At 44.0% G+C, this 22548-nt stretch overlaps 1 protein-coding gene across 1 annotated transcript in view; it reads left to right on the top strand.

Annotated features, from left to right (window-relative positions):
* The window catches only part of DNHD1 (dynein heavy chain domain 1), a 682720-nt gene that overhangs the window by 389787 nt on the left and 270385 nt on the right, over positions 1-22548 (top strand). The window contains exons 25-26 of the mRNA XM_086933691.1: positions 4464-4776; positions 7869-9867. Of these exons, the coding sequence (XP_086789817.1) occupies positions 4464-4776; positions 7869-9867 (2312 nt within the window). The remainder of the gene's footprint in view (positions 1-4463; positions 4777-7868; positions 9868-22548) is intronic.

Raw genomic sequence — 22548 nt, 5'->3', positions numbered from 1 at the left:
TTCACCCTGTAGTTCCCTTGTTATAGCTGAACAGAAATGTCTCATTCTGTTTTGTTCCGGTGACTCTGTAGTTAGTGCCTGACCTATTCTGTTTATCTTCCCTCTCGTGTGTGGAACGTCTTTACATTTTCTTTACTTACCTCTTAGTCCTGCTGTCAATTATTGCCAAAGAGCCATATATTTAAGGAGTGAGGATCTTTCTGAAAGAAGGATGTTTCTTTGGTATCTTCTGACCATTCTTCGTTCCTTAAAGGGAGCCCCTTTTTCCTCCCCAATTTGCTCTGGCTAGAATTACTTAATTGTACACTGTGTCATGAGTCCCAAGAGGATCCTAATTAAACATGCAAGCTTCTAGTAAGGAAGATGTCACTACAGAAAATGTATGGACCACTTTGAGCTACATAGTGAGCATCATTTGCTAAAATTCCAAGAAGAGGGAGAAACATGCACTCAATCCGATGCCTGAGCTCTGCACTCCTTACAATCCTTGAATAGGAAGGATTTTGGATTAGACTTCCTCAACTCTTCATGAACATGGTTTCTATCTGTAAAAGGCTAATAGGCTAATCTTCACCGTGACACTGCTGGAAATGCCAGGTGGCATAAGTGAGTTCTGCAATGGGATCGGGAGTCCCAGTGGGCACACAATTAGGAGAATCTTCCCCATCTAATCCAGATTTTGGAGGAGACTGCAAAAGATCTACAGTGGTGATTGACAAACAATGATTGCATCGACTGCAGACCCCTCTGCCTTCCCCACCCGGATTTGACAGTGACTGATGCATCTATAATTGGATGGGCTGGACTTCTGCAGAAGGTGGAGATCAGAGAACTCTGGTCTACGGTGGAGAAAGTGCTCCACATAAACCTTCTGGAGCTGCAAACATTTAAGTTGGTGCTAAAGGCCTTCTTCCCATCCATCAAGAGAAGGCTGGTTCCGGTGTTCACGGAAAACACCACTGCCATGTGGTACTGCAAGAAGTAGGCTGGGGTGCGGCCTTGTGGCAGTTGGCTGGAGCACCTGGACATCTTCCTGGACGTACACCATTTGGCCGGATCTCTGAACACCAGGGTAGACAAAGTCAGCCATCAATGCCTTGAGATCACGAATGACATCTACATCTGAAATTGGAGCAAAGTCTCTGCTGCGAATGGGGCGAACCGTGGCTCGATCTGTTTACCTCGCGAAGAGCGTGCAATGACAGCGCTTCGGCACATTGACGTTTCCAAAGCGGCTTTAGCTCGGAGGTCGCTTTCTGATTAGACAGGAACCAGGGACTCCTGTACACCTTTCTGCAAATACCACTCCTGCCGCGGGTTCTCAACAAAATCAGGACTGACCGGGCCCAAGTTATCTTAGTTGCTCCGTACTGGGCCATGAGGGTTTGGTATGCCCAACTCTTAAGCATGAGCTTCTGCCCACCGATCAGGCTGCCCTTCAGGAGCACCACATGTCACAGCAGCAGGGCAGGGTTCAACATCCCAACCTGTGCATGCTCCACCTTATGCATGGAGATTGAGCATTAACATTTGAATGCTTTTGATCGTCCTTCTGAGCTCTGTGATTTCATACTGGCAGCCAAGCATCCCTCAACAAAAACTCTGTACATCTGCCGGTGGCAAAATTGTGGCTTGGTGTTCCTCCCTTTAAGTTGGTTTGGTTTATGCCTCCTTGTCAGAGGGGCTGTTGTTTGTGCTGGTGTTAGCCCAGTAAGGTTTTGCCATGGGCATAATTAAAGGTTATCTTTCCGTCACCTCTGCTTTTTTGCATCATATCCTTAAGGCCCTCAACATGTGCCCCTTTTACCCTTTTGTCACACCCCAATGGGACCTCAATAAACATAAGCAAGGAGGGTCAGTGAACTTCAAGCTCTTTCGGTTATTCCTCCATACACCTGTTTCTAGCCAGGCAAACTGCTACTTGAAACTAGGGCGTAATTTCTACTGAAAGTGGTAATTCTTTTCCACGTCGCTGAAAGCATCAAAAACATTTTTTCACAATGCCTCATCCTTCTAAGGAAGAGGAGAGACTCCACTGTTTGGATCCAAAAAGAGCCCTCTCTTTTTACATTGATCATACCAAAGAACACTGGGTGGTTGATAAGCTCTTCATTGGTTTCAGTAGAGCAAAAAAAGGTTAGGCAGTCTAGAAACAGTCCATCTCTCGATGGATTGTACTATGCATTAAAATCTGCTATGCACTAGCTAAGAAGCAGCCTTCTTTAGCACACAGGGCACCAGTCCTGGACATCGGCCATGCTGCCACTTCACTTCATATGTTCACAACCTAGTACTACCTGGACGTTCAGGTCTGTTGGGACTGGCATTTTGCCTGTTCATATCTCCAGGACTTCCTGGTTTGAGCCCAATCACAGACCCACTTCTGGGGAGGTATTGCTTGGGTATCTATACGAAGGTGAGGAATCTGTGGTTAGAAATCTCTATCTGATGAACAAGTTACTTACCTTCTGAAACACATTTTCTGGTGGAGACTCTATCTAACTGCAGATTCTTCACTGACCCTCCCCCTCTGTGAAATGGGCTCTTTACCAGAAAGTCCTAGTTAATATCTAAACAATGGGCACACATAGTTCAGTCTGGCTTAGCATTTTTTGTGCAGAATTAGCCACGAAAGAAACTGATGTCAGCACATGCAGAGTTATGCTTATATAGTCACTGTGCATGTCACTACCAACATAGACGATGTGGATGCCGAGCTGCTTGATGCTACTTATCAGCACTCAATGGTACTGCTGAAGATTTTCCTGATCCAGTGTTACACCTGGCAAATATTCTAAGATGAGGAATCTGTATGTATGTATTGGTAATCTTTTATAGCGCGTGTCTGTCACCCCACGGGTATCCTGGCGCTTTGACTGAAAGGATCCTGCTGCGCACCCTACTGATTTAGGAACTAGGAAGATGCGGTCCTAGGAAAGAGATGTGTTTTTAAATTTTTCTTGAAAGAGACAAGGTCATTCATACTTCTCAATCCTAGCGGAAGAGTGTTCCATAATCTGGCTGCCGTAAAGCTGAAAGATCGGCCACCCAGCCGTGATCTCAGAACTTTAGGCACCACAGCAAGGTGGGCGGAAGCCGAACAAAGGGATCTGGACGGAGTGTACCAATGGAACATGTTCTGAAGTGGTACTGGGCCTTGTCCGTGAAGGGCCCTGAATACAATACATAGAGATTTAAAATCGATCCGTTGAAGGATCGGTAACCAATGAAGGTCTCTTAATGCCTGGGATGAGGAGTCGAGGCGGCGGCGAGCAAGCGCTAATTTGGCTGCAAGATTCTGCACCCGTTGCAGTTTTCCTATCAAGGTAGCTGGTGCTCCAAGAAATAGAGCATTGCAGTAGTCCAGGCGGCTTACGATGATGCTCCTCACCACCTCTGGCCTACTGTCCATGGGAAGCATCGGGAGGACCTTTCTCAACATACGAAGCAATCCCATGCAAGTACTCACTGTTTTATTGACAGCTGCATCCAGTTGGAGATTGGACCCAAACATCACTCCCAAGTTACGGACCGAGGTGGTAGACGCAGTCGTGCTTTGGAAGGAGGGTGGCCAGAAATCCGGCTGAAGAGGTCTAGGGACGCGGTCAGTGGTGCAGTGTAAGACTTCTGTCTTAGAGCTGTTAAACTGTAACGAATTCTGATTCAGCCAGTCCGCAGTTGCGAGCATACAGCGGTGGAAGATGTCAAGTGTCACTGTTTCCTTGCCCTCAAGTGAGAAGACAAGTTGAGTGTCGTCTGCGTAATTCGTCACCGCTATGCCAAAAGATCTGATCAGTGCAACTAGGGGCCGCAGGTACAGGTTGAAGAGGATAGGGCTGATGGCCGACGCTTGTGGAACACCTTGCGCCACTCTTCTGATGTTGGATTGAAACGGTGGCAATGCCACTACCTGGTGACGGTTTCCAAGGTAAGATGTCAGCCACTGTAGGGCAAGGCCAGTTACCCCTACTTCCTCTAATCTGTTAATCAGAATTGCGTGACTGACAGTATCGAACGCTGCCGACATATCGAGCAACACTAAAAAGGCTGCTCTTCCATGGTCGGCTCGCGTCCTGAGGTCGTCAAGTACAGTCACCAACGCTGATTCCGTCCCATGGGCCGGTCTAAACCCGAATTGGACTTCATCCAGACAGGACCCAGTCTCCAGGTATTTAGACAGATGTTTTGTGACCCACTTTTCCAGAATCTTTTCCGGAATCTGCAGTTAGATAGTCTCTAACAGAAAAAAGCATTACCAAAGGTAAGTAACTAGTTCACTAATACTGGATGGTATGTGCTGTAGTTGGGATCACCTTGGTTTGTGTGTAGTTGTATAATATATAAATACCTTATGGTATGTGCTGTAGTGTGATTTCACCCTGGTCAGTGTGTAGTCATGGTATATATACTAATACATTATTGTATTTGCTGTATTGTGGTTTCACCTGTCTCTTTATTTGCAGTATGAGAGCTTGTTCTACCTGATGGATCTGCTTCTGGGCTCTTCTCACCCTGTGCTCCTGGCAGGAGAGCCTGGGTCAGGGAAGTCGTCCTTTATGAAGATGCAGCTCAACCACAGCCACATTTACCACCGCATTCCTCTCAGCACCTGCCCAACTGCAAGCCACCTGCGGCAGCTACTGGCCAGTAAGGTTCCACGAGGCAAGAGGGCTGGCATCCATTTATCCCCACTTCATGAGATTCAGATGACATCTGTGCGAGGGTTACCAACTCGTTACCTTGTATTCCTGGAAGACCTCCATGCTGCTTCTCCTGGTACGTGCATTCTTTTATTTCTGAGCTCTCACACCTTTTTCAGTCATTCAGGGAAGCACACGGATAACTGTTCCATTTGCTTGTGATTACTATTGCATCAGGAATTGTGTATTCAACAGTGAACTAGGTGAGATAGAGAACAATTCTGAGGATCCAAGTGAAATGTTCGTGGGTTCAAGGCTATCCTGGTGATAAGGAGTACTAGCATGTCATATGTCTGTAACAATGAGGGATCACTTGACAGAGCAAGAAGGGCGGAAGGGATAAAACTGTGGAGAGAAAAGTCTCACCTACAAGACAGAAATATCACTTTTGCTTGCTTGAGTGAGTGAATGTATAAATAAACCTGTACAGTGCAGATATTATTGAATAAACTTTAAGTGCCTGGTCCATCATATCAGGATTACAAAAGTACAAACCTTCAATTGTACTCACTTATATGGGGAGACAAGGGACATTCCTCTTGGGGAAAGAAAAACGAAATCATAGATCTTTATTTGTGATGAAGACTACCCTTGAAAATGTTGTTGAATTAAGGTCACATTTTGTCACTAATCTGAAAAGAAAGTATGTGATAAACTAAAGGTTGATGTATTTTTTATTCCACAATGGATTACAAACAGATCAGTATGAACAAGTGTTAAGGATGCAAAGATTTGGACTGAAATGTGCATATGGCTAGCAGATTATGGGAGGCTGACCGTAGGCATCTGGTTGGGAGGTGATTTGGATACGATCTGACTGAGGAAGCTGGAACTATGAGAGTGTAAAACATTGAGGGTAGTACAGAGAGTTTTGAACGGCATCCTTTCATGCACTGGCAGCCAGTGCGCACTTCATGACCAGGAGAAAAAGTCGCCCATTTAAGCTTAAAAGTTGAATGAGAGATGTAGGTCTGGATTCTTTAGAGTTTGCCCAAAGACTTGCCTCATAGACCTATGGAAAGGACATTGCAATAATCTAGGCAGGAAATATTCACTCTAGTGCCAAGGCACAGTCTTGTGGCAAACGGCCAGGAGGCCGAAGACACCTTATGGAGGCATAAAAGGATTGAAGGCCCTTTTTATGACTTCAGAGATTTGGGCTGTGAATGACAGCTCTCAGTTGAGGAGGACCATTGAATTGTGGGTGGAGGTCTATTGCATTGGGCTTTTTTTTATCAATAGGGCGTTGGGATGGCCTGAACTAGTATTATGGGTATGTGTATACTTGTGCACATAGGATATTGGACAGCAGATAGTGAATGCCCATTTCTGGAAGTCTCTACAAGTGATGAGTATGATCTTGGAAAGGAAAGTGAACTGTTGTACTTGGTGGATGCAGTTTCCCAGAAATATGGGAATCAGGTGAGGGCTGTGGACATTACCCCGGTACATCTTGTAGTCATTACAGCACTACCATGTGGTTGATGGTGCTGAATGACGCTAATATGCCAAGGAGCAGGAATGTTCATTTGTTCTTCATGAATAGAGTACAGTAGTTCTTTTCCTCTGTTTATTATAGTTGTTCAGGTCATACAGTGAGCGTGAATTCCTGGGTCAAAATAGCTGTGAATATTGTGTTTCTAAGTGTGGTTAGAGCCGTCATGTGAATCTGGTATCTAACTTCTCATTAATGCGGGTGAGGTCGTAAATTGGGTGGTAGTTGGACAGAATGATAGGATCTGCACTTTATTTCTTAGAAGGCTGACGTATTGAATGCTTCTGTGAAATGTCCCTTGGGGAGGATTTCTAGAATAGTGCAGTGCGTGGAAGCAGGAGTTGTGAGGGTGGTTGATAAAAAAAGATGGTTTATTGACCATTGGTGAGAATTCTCAGTGCCATCCATATCTTGACTACAGTCCAAATCTTGACTCCAGCCTTGGTTTTTCCTGACCATGCCCAGGGGCGGCTCTAGGTTCATGGTGGCCCTGGGCAGGGAGCGTAGGTAGGGGTCCCCGGAAGAGGGGGTCTGGGTGGGGCGGAGCGCGGAGGCCAGTGAAGAGGGGGGATCGTGGTGTTTGGAAGTTGTATAGAGCCAGAGGCCACCAAATCCCTGCCAGGGGCCCCCACACAAATATGTATCCATCCTCAGAGGATTATTATTTTAAGGATATATATTGATGTGGCGGCCCCTGGGATTTGGTGGCCCTGTGCAGGTGCACAGCTTGCACATGCCTACGGCCGGCCCTGCCATGCCGCTCAGGTTTCTTACTGTTTCCACAGGTAAAAGCTGATACATCAATGATTTTGCGATGCACATTCAATTCCATGATGAGACCCGGCCTAATAGAGCCTGGGTCCCACTGTCCCAGCATTGGGGTTTTCCAGGCACTTCATAGAGCATGTCCTTGTCACAAGCTTTCTTACCAGCATATAGGGAACCATCTTTTGGCAAGGAGGGGCACAGCTGCCAATCAGCATTCATTTTCTCTTGGATATAGCTTCTCCCTTGCTCAGCTACAACCCATTCCCTGAGAGAAAGGGCTTAACTCGTGGTAACACCAATCCAACTTGACGTGCAACGCATGACACTTCTCTAGGCGAAAGTGTGGCTTCCCTTGCTAAGAGGACTACCGCTTGGGATTAATCGACCAATAGCAAACATTATCACATTTGTTATCCTGGTTCTGATTTTCTTTTACTTTGTGACTGTCCTGGGGCTATTCTGATTCACCATGACTTATTTGAGCCATTGTACAATGTTTGTTCATGTTTTTATTAATTTTGACGGGCCCTCGAAGAAGTGGCTTTATTTGTATGGAAATAGCTTCCCATTTATGATTATGGAATAAACGGTTACAGAATGAATGCCAACTGAGTAAGAACTGTGTGGTGGTGTCAAGAGGACTGGTAAAGGATTTGATCTGTTGGTGACCACTGATCTGAGTGAGTGTAGAGCACAGTGCTGCTGTTGTTAATAGACAAAAGGACATGAGGAGTTATTGTTGTGCAGTACGAGCTTGTACATACTTCTCAAGTTATGGTCTAATTGCCCACTCATGGTAGAGAGATGAAAGGCTAAGTACCTGCCTTCGAGGTAAGCACAGTTTGTTAAGCAACAAAATGCAAGTTGTTCCTCTGATACCTGAGTGTTGCCTTTTTACCTTTCAGCTGCTGGTAAAGAGAGTCTGTCCATCCTTGAGGTGCTCCGCCAAGCTCTCTCTGAACATGCAAGTCAAAGTGCAGAGTCGCTCCAGCTCGGGCATTACCTCAACCCCCAGGGACTCAATTATATTGCCACAATATCAACACCAGCAGATCCTGCATGCCCCATCTCACCACGTTTTACCAGGCTCTTCACCGTTGTCTCACTCCCAACTGCAACCAGAGAATCGTTAATTAGCATTTTTACTCCAAGGACTGAAAAGTGGTTACAGCAGGCCCCTTCACTAGCCAGGCCAGCAGAGACTGCCGCTGCTCTGGTCAGCGCCACCATTGACATCTACCTTTCGACAAAAAGAGCCTTTAGGCCTTCTCCAAGCCACAGCCATTATCTCTTCTCTCTGCATGACATTGAGAAATTATTCAAAGGCTTGTTCTTACTCTCGACCCAAATTGTGATACTTCTCTCCAGCGCAGTGGAAGGATACAAGTTACTCAGCAGTCAGCCTATTCCAGAGGAGTATTCTCCTTCAACTCTAAATGTAAGAGTTCTTGCCCGCCTCTGGCTCCACGAATCCCTCCGCACGTATTGTGATCGTCTACTGACAGAAGAGGAAAAGGCTCAGTTTGTTGAGATATTGGCAGCAGTTGCAGAATCATCTTTCTGCACCAAGGATGCTATACGTAAGCTGTCTTCTAAAGGGCTGGGGACAGTGGGAGATATGTCTTTGGTTCAACCCTGGGAGAGTGATGGGCATGAATTATTTCCCCCAAATCCTCAAGAAGACCCCATAGCTAGTCATGATTTACATTATAGAAAAGATGAAACTGTCATATCGGAAACACCTGGGCAAGAGATCCAAGAGCAGGGAGGAAAACCAGGACAGGAAACAGAGGAAAATACTGTCACTGATGAGTATAGAGTAATGGTGGATCCCACAATAACATTTGATTCCTTTAATGTCTTTTGTCTGGGTGACAGTGGACGGTTTTCCAGCAACACCACCACTTCAGCGGAGGAGGACGAGAGCGAGAGCCAGGAAGAGACTGAGTTTGACGATACCACTAGTGATACTGACACACTGCCTTCAGTTGTTCAGAACAACCGTTCCAAGGCTATGGTCCCACTTTTTAGTTCTGTTGATGAGCCAAAGAGTTTGAGTTCTGCACCTGGTCATTCAATAGCAACCAAGACCAAAGGCAAGGAAGGAGAACATGCTATCAGTACTCCCAAAACAAAGTCGACCTTGCAGCCTTCACCGCCACCACAGTCAGCCAGGTCTCAAGGTGCTGGATCCTCAGTTAAAAGGCATCGTGCATTGAGGCGAAGACAGAGAACAGCATCTTCTAAAAAGAGAAATGGAACACAGCAGGCTATAACAGTCACAGGCCCCCTTCTGCCACCAAACCTGTTACGGGGCCCAGAAGAAAAGGTGCAAGACCTTATTTTTAGCATGGCTACGTTTCCAACCAATAGCAGTGTAGCAGGTACACAAGCATACCAGGAATGCAAACCAGAAACACTTGCTAACCAACTTTACACACAACTAAATAGAACACATTCAGAGAAGTCTAGTGGGCATGAACTTGTGTTTTCTAAAGAGGTCCTGCAGCACCTTGCTCGTCTCCTCCGGATCCTGATCACACCTCATGGGCACAGCATCCTCATGGCTATGTGTCTGGGCACTGGTAGACGGTTGCTGGTTAACCTGGCAGCCAAGCTCACCCAATCCATGTTGTTTGAAGTACCAGACTATGCCACAGATGCAGAAGTGAACACTTTAATCCGTGAAGCTATCTGGAATGCTGGGATTCTGTCGAAGAGCACCACAATTTTGGTACATGAAAGGGCAGGGGACCACAACTTGCAGAAATTCTTGGCAGTGATGTCAGAGGGCACCTTTCAAGGCCTTTACCTGCCTGAAGATATTGAAAACCTCTTTCAGGGATTCCTAAAAGCCAACAAGAACATCAAAAAGACAATAAACCCTGAAGTGGTGTTTGAAAGGTAGGATTCATTTAATTGTTACACATCTGCATTGTCAGTGTCCTTTCTCCTCTTTGAAACTATTCATATGGTGCCGTTTTATTCGCCACTTTCGTGTTTTCTTTACCTTATTGAATCAAGCAAATCATTTAAATTATTTGGACCAATGGCCATTCTTATTTTAATTTCAACCCTCCTACTTAGTTTGGTAATTTTCCTTTTATTTCCAAGCCAGCAGAGCCTTATGCTTCGCACCACGACATACGTTGCAATTCCATAAGCATGAAAAATTCACAACCGAATGACAACTATTCACAAATCAGGCCTCCCTGTACATGAAAAGTCAATTCTCTTTCACCGTATTTAATGATGCTGCAGAAGAAGACATTTCTTCTGAGGGAGGATTATGTTACCCAAGTTGTATATGTAAGAGCACACTTACTGCACATGTCTGCATGCACAATTCTGCTTGGCATATAATACTTGTGTGAAGGTTCCACGTTGGAGTTCACCAAGAATACCACAGTTGCCTGTAGAGTTCTCCCCTTGGGATCTCTTGTGAATCCGTTCATATTCGGAAATTAGCACAAACTGTAGGAGTAGTTCAGTGGGATCTAATTTGCAAATACTTTATTCTGCAAATAGACCTGTGGAGGCTAAAAGCTATTTGAGTTCAATTCTAGTTTCTCCATCAGTAGATGATAGATCCCACGACAATGCTTTTCAATAAACTTGTTTTGCAAGCAGTTTTAAGCAAAAAAGATACCTATAAATAAATTTAGTTAACCAAATTTGACAAATGATAGTAAATTTGACTGTAAACACCAATTTGTGCTCTTGAATTTGACCTCGACATTCAAGTGAGGAGTGGAAACACAAATGTCGGTGAGGACCTCACTATTGAAATAGTGTTGAAACCCTAACATTGAATCAAAGTTCTTTGAGCCTTCAACATTGAGACATAATAATGGGTTGATTTCAAGTGCCTCAGTTTTAAGCACGAGCTGTGGCGACTACAAGATTTAGAGTTTGTCGCTGCACGGGGTTCACACCTGTACTTTCTGGGGCAGAGTAAGAGGGATATGGATCCTCCTCACTTTACGGAGCTACATTTAGGCCCTGATTATGAGTCAGGTAGAGTGGAGTTGTCATATGGAATTCAGCTCTGCCTGATTCCAAATGGATTGGTGTTCCCACACCTGGTTTTCCTGGATGTTGGAATACCAGATCCAGTTTACGTGGGTGGTAATTCTACATGGATACTTGCATGATGCTTTGTCTGCAGCAGTAGCATCCAAATCTCTTTCACACTATTTTTTTGACCCTGGGGAGCATACAATACTCCCCCTGCCAGAACTTAGTTTCTCTCGTAGGGGGTTTCCAAGTATAGTCATCAGCGTACAATAGTCCTGCCCTCTAAGCATGGGCGAATTTTGCGGAACTCGCGTTCGCGAATTTTGCGGATTTGCGGATTCGCAATCCGCAAAATCCGCGAATTTGCGGATTTTTTTTTTTTGTGTGTTCGCCCGTGTTTCTGCCAGTTCGCGAGGGTTTTTACAATTTCGCAATTTGCGAACTTACCTGTCGGGTCGCAAGTTTTGCGAACTTGTTGTTTCTACGTGTCCAGCCTGTTTGGGACACTCTTCTTCATCACTGCCACTCTCTGTCACCACTGCCACTCTCTGACTACTCATGCCACCCTCTGGCCCACCCATGCCACCCTCTGTTTCATCACCACACCCTCTGGTTGTCCAGTGTACTTTATTTTCGGCAAAGCAAAGGACACCTTCCCTGCCTCAAGTGACCTGAATTAATTTGGGGCTGATTAATGTGTCACAGAATATTTTTTTAGCTGGCACCTGCTTCCTTAGTGCGCCCTGATTAGTGATCTTTTGCACTTGCTAAGTTCTTTCATTGTTGCAAAATTAGTTACAACACCTGCCCTGCCCCAACTGACAATAATGAATTAGGGGCTGATTAATGGATTTTAACTTCCAGCCTGGCTCCTGCTTGTCTCCCTTAGCTGTAATTCAGGACCTTTGTGGCATATGTGTAACTATTCTGAGGTTCAGAGCAGGGTCACATAATAGTTTCAACTGGCAACTGAACTCTGGAGGGGTCCCTCAGGAAGCACTACAGGAAATGGCTACTAATGATGAGCCTGAACTTTTGAACCTGGTAAGTAGTTACTTTCAGTTTTGCTAAAATCGTATTTCTGCAATTTTGCACTTATTCGCGGGGCGCGAACTCACGCGAACTCACGCGAACAGTGCGAGCAAAATCCGCTGCTCGCGTATTTGCGGATTTTGCGGGAGATTCGCGAATCTCGCGGATTGCGAATTTCCCGAAAATCCGCAAAATCCGCGAGCGGAACGGATTTTCCGCCCATGCCTACTGCCCTCTTGCGGGGTACACTGGGGCACTTTTTCCAATATGTCTTCTTAAGTGCTAAAGTTCGTCTTTCTTCAGGAAGGCCTTGAATAGTCACTTAAAGTCAATATGCAGCCTAACAAAGAGGCTACAGTGTTTAAAAGTCTTCATGTTCATGTAAAAAAATGTCCAAATAAACATGCAGAAATGCATGTGAATTTTGAACAATAACAGGAAAAATCTTTCAAAAACCCTTTTTGTAATGTGAGAGAATTATGAAGAAGTGCAGAGCAGTGTAGCACGTAGGCTGCCATTAAAAGGAAGAAAAAGGAGACTGTACCTTTAAGAATCCTGGGACATCCAGTATCTCATCATGCTCAGCCAGAGGCAGTTACCTCAGTTCTTTTATCCAGCTCCTCCTGAAACCCTTGGAACCTTGAACTCAACCTTTTTTAGGTTTTTCTTTACAAAAGTACTTCAGATATCAGTGACCACTGTTTCACTTGATGTCTTTTGTCTTTCTCAGTTTGTGATTTTTTTCTGACAGAACACAGACATTTTTCTGCTTTAAAGGACCTTCTCTTTTTGACAAATGTGCTTGCTGTGGGAAGAAAAAGGCCAAAGCAGACCCCCCATGAGTTCTATATCATCTGCCTGTCTTCTTCTCATTTGCCTACCTCCTGTGACATCTGCAAAACATTTTCCAGATGAACCCTGCGTGACAGGGAGAAGATTCTAGACAGAGGAGATGGAGATCGATGTCGAAGAGTCCCTCGATGCTCAGAAAGCCTCTTAGGGAAGGCGGATGTGTTCATCATCATCAGAGTGCGCCAGATCTTCTTCTCTGAAAGAGCTGCCTTTGGATCCTCCTCTGCCTTTCCCAGCTCCTCCACCTCCAGGGGTACCAATGCCTCCAGCGTTGCCTGCTCAGCCAGCCCGGCAGCACCGGTCAATCCACCACCTTCGGTGCCTCAAGGGCCTGCATCTCCAGCTCTCGAACAGCGTTCGCAGTCAAGGTCATGCCATCACCCAAGTCATGGGCATCATGAATCTGATCGTTCTAATACCAGATGGACGCACACTCATTCAAGGCATAGGTCCAGCAATTGATCACAATCACATTGTCACCATGGGAATACATCATCCTCTACCAGGGACTATTCTCCCACCTTGTCAGGCTCTCCGCAACCTTGCACTTCACCTTCTTTATGCTATCAGCTATCTAACAAGTCTCTTAATGGTAAACCCAGAGCGCACTCCTCTAGGGCCAAGGCAGCTGCTACTGCCTTGGTGAGAAATATCCCTTTGGCAGAAATCTGCAAAGCTGCTACATGGAGATCAGTCCACACATTCACTAAACATTACTGTCACAACTCTGATGCGAGAGCGGATACTCAAGTGGGGCTGGAATCCCTCGGGAATCTCTTTCCTTGGTTCCCTATCTCATTATTGGTCTGTCTACTCCACCGCCATATGGGGGATGGCTTGCTACTCTATTCTACGCTTTTGACTATACATTGAAATCATTACAAGAGAAGGTATCGTTTCTTAGCTGTAACTCCAGTTCTCTCCTAGGGGTATTTCCATGATAGTCAGAAGCAACCCTCCTGCCTCTCCGGTGGATTAGACAGACACTATCATGCTCTCCTTCAATTCAGCTAGTACCACCTATAAAAAAGAACTGAGGTAACTGCCTCTGGCTGAGCATAATGGGATACTGGATGTCCCAGGATTCTTAAAGGTACAGTCTCCATTTTCTCCCTTTATAATGGCAGCCTGTGGGCTACACTGCTCTGCACTTCTTCATACTTCTCTCACATTACAAAATGGATTTGTGAAAGATTTTTCCAGTTATTCTTCAAACTTCACATGCATTTTTGCGTGTTTCTTTGGACTTTCTCCCTTTTGTTACATGAAAATGAAGAATTTTGACCAGTGTAGCCTTTCTGTTAGGCTGTATATTAGCTTTCTTAAGTTACTGTTCAAAGCCTTCCTGAAGAAACGCAAACTTCCGCAGTTAAGAAGATATATTGGAAAAAGTGCTCCAGGAGTCCCTCGCCGGTGCGCTGGACTATTCTACGCTCATGACTATCATGGAAATACCCCTACAAGAGAACTGCAGTTACAGGTCAGAAACACTTTTCCTTCCCTCCCCTATTCACCACACCCCCACCATCACCACCATGCACACAGAGACCACTGTGTACGTTTACCATCCAAAGCAGGCGGTCAATGCATGTGTTAATACCCCAAGGAACTGGGAATATTCTGTGTGGTTTTACAAACGATAAATCCAGTACTAGCTGTTTATTCCCCAATCAACAAGGTTTAACTCATATTTGCACAGTACTGGTGTGGTGTTACTGCATGATAACATTAATTTTGCATGCGGAGTTTGCGCTCTTAGAGTACCATGCAACTCATAATGAGACAATTTCGACGGTTTTAGCTTCGAGGAACGAATCTCCCTATTTTCCTCAGCCGCCTACATGAAATATTTTGACAAAAAGTCTAATTTAATATAATTTGTACTTAGCACTTACAAATCTTGCATCCTCTCACATACATTATTTCCACAGAAAATGTGACAATAATTATGTGCAAAAAGTAATATTGATCTTTAGAACAAATCACTTTTTTGTCAATAAATGCTACAAATATATATTTGATAATTTTAAAATATACTAATGATTATGCTAATATAAGATTATGATAAAAAGTCATAGGGGCCACATGTATGAACCTATTTTGTGTAAGCAAAGAGGCGGATCCGAAGAATCGGCCCATTTGCGGATGCAATTTTTTTTCCCGATGTATCAAATCCTATTTTGTGATTTGGTAACCTGTTACCAAATCACAAAATGGGTTTGCGGTTCATTATTTGGAAGGGACGTGTTTAGGGTGTCCCTTCCAAGTACCACATCGCAGCGGTATGTATGAATGTTTTGTGACAGTGAATGCGGTCGTAAAACACTTGCATTTTTACCGCCAACTGCAAGTTGGTGGTAACCCAGTCGCAAATGGGAAAAGGTCCCCAAGGGACCCCTTGACCTTTGAGAATGGTGGCAAAAAAACGTTTTTTAAGAGCAGGCAGCAGTCTTACGAACCATTATCTGCTCTTAAATATTGAAAAGAAAACTTTTAATTTTTTTCTTTTAAACACATATTGTTTAAAAGTAAAACGGGCTGCATTTAAAAAAAATTATTGCTTTATTGAAAAGCAGTCATGGACATGGTGGTCTGCTGACTCTAGCAGGACACCATCCCTGTGATTTTAGCGATTCCTAGGGGGGCGCAAATTGCGACCTATCTCATTAAGATTAATGAAGTAGACCGATTTGCGATCCCGTAGGAATCGCTAAATGAAACTCTTGGAGTTTCATACATTTGGAATAGTGATTACCTAATTGCGGTTCGCAGAAAATTGTAATTAGGTAATTGCTACTCCTAATGTTGATACATATTGCCCCTAATTGTTTAAAGATGTTAAAATTTTTCCTTTTTAATTGCCAGAGAAAAGGATCAGAAATATTTTTAGTTCTTAAAAGAACACGGACGAAAGCTGTGTTCTGTAACAGATTCCACATCGAATACTGGGGTGGGATCGATATATCTACCATTTTCAAATCACTCAGAAATACACTTCAATGTTTAATATTGGGGTTATTTATGCCTAATAAAAAATAATCATGGGCAGATTTAGAGTATGGCAGCTAATCTGCTATTCCGCCAGGGCAGCGAAGAGGCTGTATTCCGCTAGGATGGTGGAAGATCAACCATCATACACCGGTCAGACAGGCAGGCTTTTTGTCTTCAGAAAAGCCTCCGTGGAGGTGACTCAGTTGAAGGCAATGAGATTTTCCTGAATTAAAGCCACTTTTTATTTTCCTACTCAGCAAAGATTTCTGTTCTTCACAAACAACATTCCGATGCAGGAATTTGTTTCTGAGAAACAGAAAAGAATTGTGTTTTTTCCCAGTGTGTGGGGGGAATGACTTTTGTTACCAACAGGCTTTGCCTGGCTGTCCCGAGCAGATAAAAAGCACTTTGGTCATCGCACTAAATAAGGAAGACGGTCTGGAGTACTTTGACTGATGGCTGTAAATCCTATGAGCCGTCGAACCATGGTGCGATCCCACAACTCTAACCAGAGTGAGGCAACCCAAGTTTGGTGGATGAGACATCTGTCACGTTTTTGATGGACTACGCAGTAGGTGACCATCTGGGCTGCAACATTCATGGATAGAAGCTTTTGAGGTGTGACATATCTGTGAAGATCCCCTATGAATGATGTGGGTGTCAAGTTTGAAAAGGTGCATGGGGAGACAAGTAAGGAAGAGCAGTTAAAAGTGTCTTCTGGCAGACACCAAATGTCATTCTTGTTACCTATGGCTGGGTATTAAAAAGGGCAAGGATGGTTCACCCTGATAGAACGTTAATGATCATTAGTAGGTATGCAACAACAATGCCTACTAGAAGTAGCACTTTAGAATCATAAAGCCAACCAAGAGAGTTAATCAATAGATTATGGAACAATTCATAAAAAAAGGAGTGACCAAGACCTTTCAACATGTTTTTTCATCAACATCTAACCAGGCTTGAAGGAAGAGCCCACTGTGAAAGGTGAACACACAGTGTGACTTTGAGCTTTAAATAGAAAATTGTAGTTTGTTCAATTATGTATGTCCGTAAAGTTTATATTGTGCATCCTGCATTTTTCTGAATTTGGTTTGTCCTGGTTGCCTTATGCATCAAACGCATATGATGCATATGCAGCAAAGACAAACCAAATTCATATAAATAGAGGGTGATTTATAGAGTATATCACTTGATCGCTTTACTAATCCAAAGGGACATCTCTTGTGAACATTGTTGTATACACCCCATATGTAAAACACTGCTACATGCTGCCACATCAGGTCGGAACCCTCCAGATAGCTACATATGCTGCTATATGAACATCACTTTGGGACATTATCAAAGAGTAGGACAGCACCAAAGAAAATATAATACAACCATCAGATAATCATTAAAAAAAAAATAGAAAATCTTCATTCTTTGTTTTTCAAGAATGCTTTTGTGTAACGTAACATTTGGTATGGTTTGCTGTCGCTTGCATTTAGGCCATTGTCTTTGCTTCAAACCAAGAAATAAACTTTCTGGAGAAAAAAGGACTCTCTTAAATTCACAAGATATCCTGGGCTCCTCTCTTTTCTAAGAGAGGAGGCTAACAGAAGCCTAGGATACCCGTTAATATCAGCGTTACTCTTGCAAATCCCCCACATTTATAAGCACCTTCTCCATGACTGTACAAATGCAGTGAACTAACTGATTCATGTGGTAAAGCTAAAGTAAGGTGCATATTTAGGAAGGATCTTACCTACATAAGAGGCATTGGAAGGTGGGGGTAAGGAATCAGGGGAGACAGGTGTAGAACCAGGAGCATCAATACACATCAGGACTTGGTCGACACAACAAAATATCCCCCTCCTCCCCCATTTGTTAAGAGTCATTGCAAGTCAAACCCCTGAAATAATAAGGTTATGATTCAATATAGCAGTATAGCCAAGTGAGAGGATGATGGGTGTCATCGATTGGTAAATCGATCAATGGAGAATTTCCGATGGATTATGTTCTTGTTGCAGATTCTTTATCTTTAAAACATCCCCCTTGCAGCCTGGAGTTCTGGAAACGTTTGGCTAATGTACATGTCAGTGTCCTATTGACAAATGTCAAGAGATTTCCCCACTTTACTTTTTTTAATTTAAGGCCATCAGACTTTTGTGGGAAGATTTCCTTTCCCATTTGCGGAGCAGTCAGATGTGTTTTCTTTAAGGGCAACACCACTGCTATGTATTGTAGCAAGAGATGCGGGATAGGTGGCTTTATACAGTTATGCAGAACAATCTACGATTGTGTGCCATTGGACTATCTCAAAAGGCATGCATTTTCAAGCTACTCAGTCGATTGGGAGGAGAGTGCCTACATGAGTGATTTCACTAGCCTCCAAGTACATTTGCTGAAGTGGACCTTTCCTCCGGCTTCCTTAGTCCCAAAGCTGTTAGAAATGTGTGGTTATCCAGAGGTCGGTTAGCTTGCAAATCCATCAGCACAAAGTAGCCTATGTTCTGTGCACAAGAACATTCAGGCAATGGTGTGTCCTAAATTTATCAGCTGCCATTTGACTTTACATCCATTTTCAAAGATTCACAGGTTGTTGAACAGACTCAGGACTTTTCAGCCAATCATGACCTTGGTGATGCCAGACTAATGCAGTAGCATTTGATATTCAAATTTTCATCATAATGTCATAGATGATATTACGGCGGCCAACCTCCGGGGCACTTTAAAAGCTGTTCACCAATGTAATTTCATTGCAGAGGCAGGTCTTCTATATAAAATGCACAGAGTTGCAAACAAAGCTTATAAAAGAGCTTATCGGACTTGAGCAAGTGCATAAACATACATATAACACACAAAAGAGCAGAACAAGTCAGGGAAAAGTGTGTGCCTACAACAGTGCCAGTGCGGTACCGGTGATAAGTGCGTGAAAAATGGGCTGTCAGAAGTTTCAGGCATTAATGTCGGAAGGCTGAAGCAATTCCCATCAGACCACCCATTTGGTGGAGTTTACGTCACGTGGGAACTGTTTATCATGCCATCCTAAATCCGCCCCAATAATGCCAGTGCGGGAATGGATGTCAAAAAGTACTGATCATAACTTATATCTCTGAGTGATGTTAATGAAAAAAGTGCAGTGCCCAAATAGTGATGTTAAAATTGACTACCCGAACTTCAGGAAGCGTTTAGACAGAAGTCAAGTGTCAAAGATTAAAAAACGCTGGGTAGTAAGACTACCCACTTGCGCTGTGCAGTATGGTCTACATGTTTCAGCCATCAGGGCATCTGGCCCGGCTTTCTTCAGGACCGGTTAACAGAAATAGCTACTGCAACTACATGTGAAGTGTATAGGTGAAAAGTATAAACATGTACTAACAAAGTTACATGTATATCAGGACTTAAATACTTAGGTGTCCACTGGAGGGAGAGGAATAATTCTTCTTCCTAACAAAAAAACAAAAAGACACTATGTCAAACAACGCCAAATTGCACACCCACACCAATACACACAGCTAGCGACCGTGCAGGCACACATGCAAGAATAATTTGCATTCTGCATTTATAGAGAGCATACTAGCTCAATCACACTGAGGCATTTCCTCAAAGTGATACTCACCCAGCTTTATGTGGGTGAAGACCTCACCTCACCCGGCAACCGCTCGGGGGAATGAGGCCCCGCTCTGTAGTGTAAAAAATGAAAGACACAGTAAGCACATAACTTTGCTGTGCCTGTACCAATGGTTTTACACTTAAACCCAACAGACGTGTGATAGTTGCCCCACTGTCATAGCCTCCACCGACACCTAATCAAATTTACATAGTGCGCATAGGAGTCGCACACCCTGCGATGTTTATCTTTGTGAAATCAGTATCTCAGCACTGTGCAGTGCTACCAGATAACTTAATTAACAGTGGTAGTTGCATAGTTAATTAGTGGTGAGAAACGACTTATCAGGCATTCTCTAACCTTACTATCATACAAGGAATAAGACTTTTTTAGCACCCGTGGCTTAATTGGCAACCGAGGCATTGAGATGATCGTATGGTGTCCTAAACCACTCTCATGTATAGGTAACAAGGACCTCTCGTCAATGTGAGCTGCTAAGATTAAACACAGTGGACATGTGAACTATCAACCCCAACGCGCAGTTATTATGAGAGTAAGGGGCCCTACACGCTCCCTTGAGTATAGATCCCTGTCAGTATACTACCCAACTACGCATCAACCGTGAAATCGGCGTGGGGGCGCTACGAGGCTCACCTGACCGTCGGTACCCCGGCTCTGGAACCGAGCGGAAGTGGAGGTGGAAGGGAAATTGCCCTTCCTCTTTATGTAGCCTCAGTGCGGACGTTATAGGATCCCTCATCCATAGACGGGTTTCGCAATATCGCGGGAGAGCCGCGAGAGAAGACCGCTGTTGATAAACATACATAGTCACCAAAACATTGGAGGAAAATCCTCATGGTTCGCGACCACATCAGAACTCTAGAATCGGATTGAGCAGCATATTTATAGGCTGAACTAGATAATATTATATATGGAGAAATAAATCTGGCAAATTGCTGGGCAATCTCTTACAAATATGCCACGTCAAAAGCATAATAGCTGAAGTTCAGACGAAGGATGAACGAACACACACCTGAGACTCAGAGAGAGCTAGATGTTTTCACATGTTTTGATCACAACACTATACATAGGATTCCAGTGACTTGCAAGCTTGTGCCACCTATCTAATGGGAGCCGCATTACCCAAGCTGAAACAGTCAGACAGTGCCTTAACAAACCCATAACTAAAAAGGGGATTCTCCCGGTGATAGCTAAAGTAAGCCTCTTGGTAATACTAGGCCCAGATTGCTTCACAATTGCCCATTACAAATATTTAGCGCCCTTACTCCTCCCCCTACTTCACGTCTATCATGAGATGCTTCAGAACGGCCAGATGACCCCCCGAATGCCCAAGTCAACCATATCGCTGATCCACAGGGCAAGCAAGAAGCCAAGGGCGTGTGACTCATACCAACCGATCTCCTTCCACAAGATTGAACCAAAAATCTTTACCAAAATTACGACACTGCGATTGCAGAACTTGACGGGCAAATTGGTGCATACCGATCAGACAGGCTTCATTCAAGAACAGCAGGTGGGTGACAATACTAAAAAGGCCAGACATCTTTTAGATATAGAAGCCATAGGGTCCAAACAGTCTATCCTGGTCACCCTGGATGCTGAAAAAGCATTTGACAGGGCTGACTGGGACTTTATGGAGGACACATTGAAGATAATAGGGTTGGAAGATTCCTTTCTTGTCTGGCTTCTTGCGAGGTACTGTAACTCTAGCACCAGAGTAAGAATTATTGGGCTCCACTCACAATCGATTAACATCTCTAGAGACACGAAACGGGGTGCCACTATCCCTCTACCGCTATTCCCTAACTGTGGAGCCCTTTGCTGAGTGTATGTGAGCACACCCCCATAACAAGGGCATCAAATTTGAATCCAGGAAATAAAAATTACCCTGTTTGCAGATGGTATGCTTCGTTTGATCACAAACCCCCAAGGCTCGTTCTCTACGGTATTAGAGGAGCTGACCACATACTATATTTCTAATGCAAAAATCCCGAACATCTCCAGTACTAAAACTGTAGTTGAACAACTGCGGAGGTTAACCTCGCTGCGATGGGAGGTTGGCCACATCACCTAACTTGGCCTGGCTTTGGCTTGTTTCGTATCCGAAACCAAGGAAAAAATCTACAATGACGCAAAAGATGGGTTAAGGTCAAACTTAACAGCTGGAAATATTGTTGTGAATGTATCTAGGACCCTTATTAAATATTCCAGATTTAGGCCCTTATATGGTTATAATAAATCATGCCCATATAAAGGCATAGGAGTCATACCCATATTTAGTCATAGCCCATGCAGCCCAAATACGGCAAGGCTACTTCCTTAGACTCCTAGAGAGCACAACGAGTTCTTTTAACAAACCAAACCTCCAGCAACCTGGGAATTCCCCATGCCTTTGTTTTGATTTGTCATAGAACTACTGCGAGCACTAAAAGAACGGCCCGTTCTTAGTGACATCTTTTATTGACGTCTTATGTCCAACCTTACGTCAAACACGGCACCTTCCAGGTATAAATATACCAACACTTGCCTTAAGCAACACACGGTGGTGTGGAGCAGAGCGGCTATCTACTTATCCGAAGCCCAGCTGATGCGAGAGCCGAAGAAAGCCGTCCCTCCCTTTGACACACCGCGAAAGAAGCTGCCTTTTCTCACGCCGAGAAATCCAGCTCCGGTGTTTCCAGTCACCCTTGTGGGTTACTGGGAGATCGAGTCCTGAGATACAAGACCTCCTTCATTCTATAACCAAGGTACGGAGCTGATTCAAACCTTAAAGAGAATTCTTGATTCAGATTCTTGGCAAAAACCCAACTTAACTTAAAACTGCAACTTACTTACTCCTTCCCACGTATTAGGCTTAGGTCAGGTACACCGGAGTAGGCGTATCTTAGAAGCACCAGTTGAGTTTGTTAGTCAATGTTTTTATGTATGTATATATTTTATCCGTTTTAAAGTATCATATGGCTAAGAAACCATATCAATGCTTTTACAGTAATATTTCATAATACTCCTTTTACTGTACGCACTTTACTTCAAGATAAGTATTGCAATTATCGCAATTCATTTCTCTTGCATGAGAAAGAAGA

This window comes from Lissotriton vulgaris, chromosome 8 (genome assembly GCF_964263255.1).
Source record: "Lissotriton vulgaris chromosome 8, aLisVul1.2, whole genome shotgun sequence".
Taxonomy (NCBI): domain Eukaryota; kingdom Metazoa; phylum Chordata; class Amphibia; order Caudata; family Salamandridae; genus Lissotriton; species Lissotriton vulgaris.
This window is presented reverse-complemented; position numbering and strand designations above follow the sequence as displayed.